The sequence below is a fragment of the Anarrhichthys ocellatus genome, unplaced genomic scaffold (assembly GCF_004355925.1).
Source record: "Anarrhichthys ocellatus isolate YVR2014 unplaced genomic scaffold, GSC_Weel_1.0 scaffold4446, whole genome shotgun sequence".
Classification (NCBI taxonomy): domain Eukaryota; kingdom Metazoa; phylum Chordata; class Actinopteri; order Perciformes; family Anarhichadidae; genus Anarrhichthys; species Anarrhichthys ocellatus.
In genome coordinates, this window is record NW_022284420.1 from 1 (window position 1) to 4,422 (window position 4,422).

Below are 4,422 nucleotides of genomic sequence, written 5' to 3' on the forward strand. Positions count from 1 at the left end.
TATATATGTATATATGTATATATGTATATATGTATATATATACGTGTATATACATATATACATGTAATGTATGTATATATGTGTATATATATGTATATGTAGTGTATGTCATTTATTACAACAACAAACATCACTTGAATTGAAAATCCTATTCATACTGCAAAAAATGTCTCCAGGCAGCAGATGAGATGTTCTGTTACTGTCTCTCATTTACAGGAGGATGAGCCTCTCTCTCTGACAGCCCAACAGCAGCAGCAGCAGCAGCAGCATCAGCAGCAGGAGTACGTCACCCCCTCTTGGTCCCTCTCCCCCTCCTCCTCCCCCATCTCCCACTCCGACGCCAGTGACTCAGACGCCGGAGACGAAGACAACGCCAGCCCCCGCGGCCGGGCACTACGCCGGCGCAAGAAACGGCGCGGCACTCATTCAAAGAAGAAGACACCCCACCGGACCCCGCCCGGGCGGCCGCCACCAGTGTGCCCCACCAGCATTCCTCATCACAACCGTCCACTCCCTTCATCCCACCCTCCAGTGCAGTCCTCCCCTCCCTGCTCCTCCTCCTCTTCAGCTAAGCTTGTGTTCAAAGCTCCGTCTCCTCTGGCCTCCAACACCAAAGGCAACGTCAGCTTAAATATCCCCAGAGGAGGAGTGTCCATAGACTCCATGCGCCAAACCTGTGAGCACTGTGGACGCCACTTCCGCTCCTTGGGTCGCCACTTGGATAAGCACCACGCCCACCAGCCAGAAGTGTGCTCGGCCCTGGTGGAGCGCTACACACAGATGCCCCGTCTGCGCGCGCAGAACTCAAACCCTACCACGGCTCACGCACACACGCTGCAGCATTCCAAGTCACCGCAAGCCGCGGCACAGAGCCACGGCTCAGATCTCACACAGCCCGGCGTCCAGGACCTCTCCATGCCTCCGCCCACTCTCACAGCAGCTAACCAATCCCCTGCCTCCTCTGGAAGGAACTCCACCCCACCGGTGCTGACTCCTCCGCGAGGACAGAACGCAGTGCCGGTGTCTGTCCTGAAGCGGAGCCCGGCCCCCGTGGCCGTGACGCAGTCCAGGAAGGGAGCGATGAGCAGGCTAAAGACAGAAAGACAGGAGGACGAGGACAACGAAGACGATGTGGAGGTCGTGGAGGTAAAGAGGCCCAAAGAGGACGAGGATGTTGAGGTGGTGTGCCCTCAACCCTTCAGCAACACGTTGGCCAAAGAGATGGAGCCGCTAAAAATGGAAGAAGATGAGGAGGAAGAGGAAGAGGAGGAAGAGGAGGAGAATGGAGTGATGGAGTTGGAAGATGAAAGTGGGACAGAGGATAAGGAAAAGGACTTGCTGAGGTAACTTGTGGTCTTTGCCTGCTTTGTGAGGAAGTTTGAGAGTAGGGCTGCAACTGATGACTATTATTATTATTATTATTATTGGTGATTAATCATTTTGTCTTTAAAAGGTTTTGTCCAAACGAAAACAAAACAAAACATGTATATTTGTAGTATTAGACTCCAGTGGTGGCTACCTAGGATTTTGTTTACAGACTCTTGTGATCCAAACATTTCCAATAACTGCAGAGAGTTGTAAAGAAAAGATAGATGTGATCATTTCCAAAATTCACAACATGATTTTATCTGACGAAATATTCTGCTTCAATCCACATCTGTTGGCGTTTAACCTTTCAAACATTTTCACTGTGGTCAGAAAAGTCCGTTGACACAACGAGAGGCTACACATTCATAAAAGAATGAAGACTCTCGGTGCAGAAAAATCTAAACGGTTGGCATCATTTATCAGATTCAGATTATTTATATGATGGAATATATCCTTTGGGCTTATATCTTTTTTGAAGACATCATCAGTGTGTTTTCTTGCCAGATTCGCTCGCGGTAAAAAAATTAATCAGACATACGGCGAAACTACTGCTGCAGATGGCGAGCCGGCCGTGTCGCTCTAAGAGCTAATTACAGAGCAGGCGATGAGAATCGATGAGTCATCTGATCGTCTCTTCTGCTCTGCCAACGATCAAACTAGTTCGAACAAATATCTGACGATGGTGATTGGCGGCCGATACTTTAAAAAACAGTATTAAAATAGTTTCTTATTATTCCAGAAAAGAATCGGCAGATTAATTGATTAGTTAAATTTAATGAATTACTTAAAACAATCATTAGTTGCAGCCCAACAACAAACAAACTCATTTAAGTACTATGAATCTCAATGTTCATGGCTCTGTGACATGATGGCTGGTACAGTTCGATTGCAGGAAACTACCTTTAGGGTTTTGTAAGTTAGCTGGAACTAGTATTATTAGAATGAATGAATGAATTGCTCTCCATCTCTTCTTTCAGCGGTTCGGGGCGTCACCACATGCTGCCCCTCCTCTCGTCCTTGTCCTCCCTGGTGCTGTACCTTCGTCGGCTGCAGCACTCGGCCTTCTTGTCCCTGTCTCGGCAGCTCCAGTCAGCCGAGGCCTGGCGCCTCCTCTGTCACTCCAGCCTGGCTCTCCTCATCCTGTACAACCGGCGACGCGAGTGCGAGGTCTCCAAGCTGTCCATCGCCGAATATCGCGCTCGCATCACCCCCCAGTGCCCCGTCCCCGTCCCACCCGGTGCCCCCCCAGCTCTCACTCCGTTGGAGGCCTCCCTGTCCCCGTTCGAGCGCCTGGTGCTCCCCCACCTCCCCAGAGTCGGGGTCCAGGGCAAACGCGGACGAGTGCAGCCCCTCATCCTGCCCCCTCACTGCGAGCCCTGCCTGGAGCTCCTCCTGGAGACGCGGCAGGACGTGGGAGTGGACCCGGCGAACCCGTACGTCTTCGCCAGGCCCTACCACTCCCCTGCCACGCCGCTGCGAGGCACCGACCTCCTCCGCAGCCTGGCCCGCTCAAGCGGCACCCGCAATCCCCGCGCCCTGACCCAGACCAGGGTTCGCCGGCAGGTAGCCATACTGACCCAGCTGCTGCTGCTGGGAGAAGGGGAGGAGCCCGGGCAGCCCGGGGGCAGCGCAGTGGAGAGGCTGGAGCACTTCCTGGAGAGGGAGTACCATGTTACGCAGAACTGTGCCGGTATTGGCCAAGACCCAGGCCTGATGGGCAGAGTGGGCCGAGTGGTGCTCTGCGGAGAGAGAGATGGAGTGCTGTTCAGAGGAATGAGCCTGAACCACATCTGTCTGGAACTGGATGGTGAGAATGAATGAGTGGAACTGGTGTCTCTGTTGTATCGTCCCTCCCTTTGTGGTGTCACACATCCCATGGCTGGAAAAGGGTTATGACCCTTCTTCCAGTTTATGCGGATGTTCCCGTGTTTGATTGGAGAACATGGGGAGTAGTGACGTGTTAGACTAATCAAGTTCACCTCCTCTTTCCAGTTATGTCGGGAAACTCTGCCGACTCCTACTCAGAGGGAGAGTCCGACGGGGAGCAGGTGAAGGAGAAGCCCGAGGTCCCCGCTCCGGCTCCGGCTCCGGCTCCGAACCCCACACCCACCCTGCTGTATGTCAGGAAGGGCAAGAACAACGGGCGGGTGGGGCGACCCAAGAAGATCAAGAACGCGCAGCAACCCCCTCTGCCCACCCCAACTCAACCCACTAACCGCAGGAGAGGCTCAGGTCAGCCCAAATCAGGTTTGTTAAAGGTTGAAGTGTGATTGCACAATTTGACAAAACAGAGGAAGATGAATAGATCCAATTGTGCAGGTGAGATTTTAAACAAAAAGTGCTTTGCCAGTGCTTGAAGTGGGCCAGTACCCAGAAGGTTGACAAGAGTACACATGGCGTACGCTTGTCAACCTTCTCAGGTTCTCTTTGAGATTCTTAGTGGTGATTTATAGCAGCATTATAAAAACAATGTGGAGAGCATCTGTGCGAGTCCACGCCCAACACGGGGCATGAAAGAGAGAGAGTGACGAAGTTTATCTTTTCGTACAATAATCAGTGAATGTATACACGTTGTTTAAAAGTTATCTGAATCTTTCCTTCCGGTTTACAGATTATGATTTCACAGAAGAATGAAATGTTCAGACGAAGGCTGTGATGTGTGTGAATCATAGGTTTTGTCTTTAAGCATTTTGGGGATTATCTATAGTAACAGTAATCGTCAGAAATGATGTACGATTGCATAGCTTTAATTCAAAAAACCTGCACATTACAAATAACATAGGATAGAATATTAATGGAGTATTATAGTATAATAATATAACAATAAAATGTAACACAACTGACAAACAAACAAAAAACTAAATAACTGGAAAAAAGTAAGGGATATACAGGTGCATCTCAATGAATTAAAATATCATCGAAAAGTTCATTTATTTCAGTAATTCAATTGAAAAAGTGAAACTCATTTATTATATAGATTCATTACACAGGGTGATATATTTCAAGCGTTTATTTCTTTTAATTTTGATGATTATGGCTTACAGCTAATGAAAA

General features: G+C 49.4%; 1 protein-coding gene across 1 annotated transcript; it reads left to right on the top strand.

Moving 5' to 3' along the window:
- Window positions 1–88: 88 nt before the first annotated feature.
- On the top strand, window positions 89–4,246 carry LOC116379495 (uncharacterized). Its single transcript, XM_031841449.1, has 3 exons — window positions 89–1,343; window positions 2,346–3,175; window positions 3,361–4,246. The coding sequence occupies exons 1-3, from the start codon at window positions 184–186 to the stop codon at window positions 3,636–3,638; spliced, it is 2,268 nt and encodes a 755-aa protein (XP_031697309.1). The 5' UTR covers window positions 89–183; the 3' UTR covers window positions 3,639–4,246.
- The last annotated feature ends 176 nt before the right edge of the window (window positions 4,247–4,422 follow it).

Coding starts and splice junctions, on each gene's coding strand:
- LOC116379495 (XM_031841449.1), top strand. CDS start 184: ATGAGATGTTCTGTTACTGTCTCTCATTTACAGGAGGATGAGCCTCTC. Junction 1,344..2,345: donor AAGGAAAAGGACTTGCTGAG/GTAACTTGTGGT, acceptor CTCTTCTTTCAG/CGGTTCGGGGCGTCACCACA. Junction 3,176..3,360: donor CATCTGTCTGGAACTGGATG/GTGAGAATGAAT, acceptor TCCTCTTTCCAG/TTATGTCGGGAAACTCTGCC.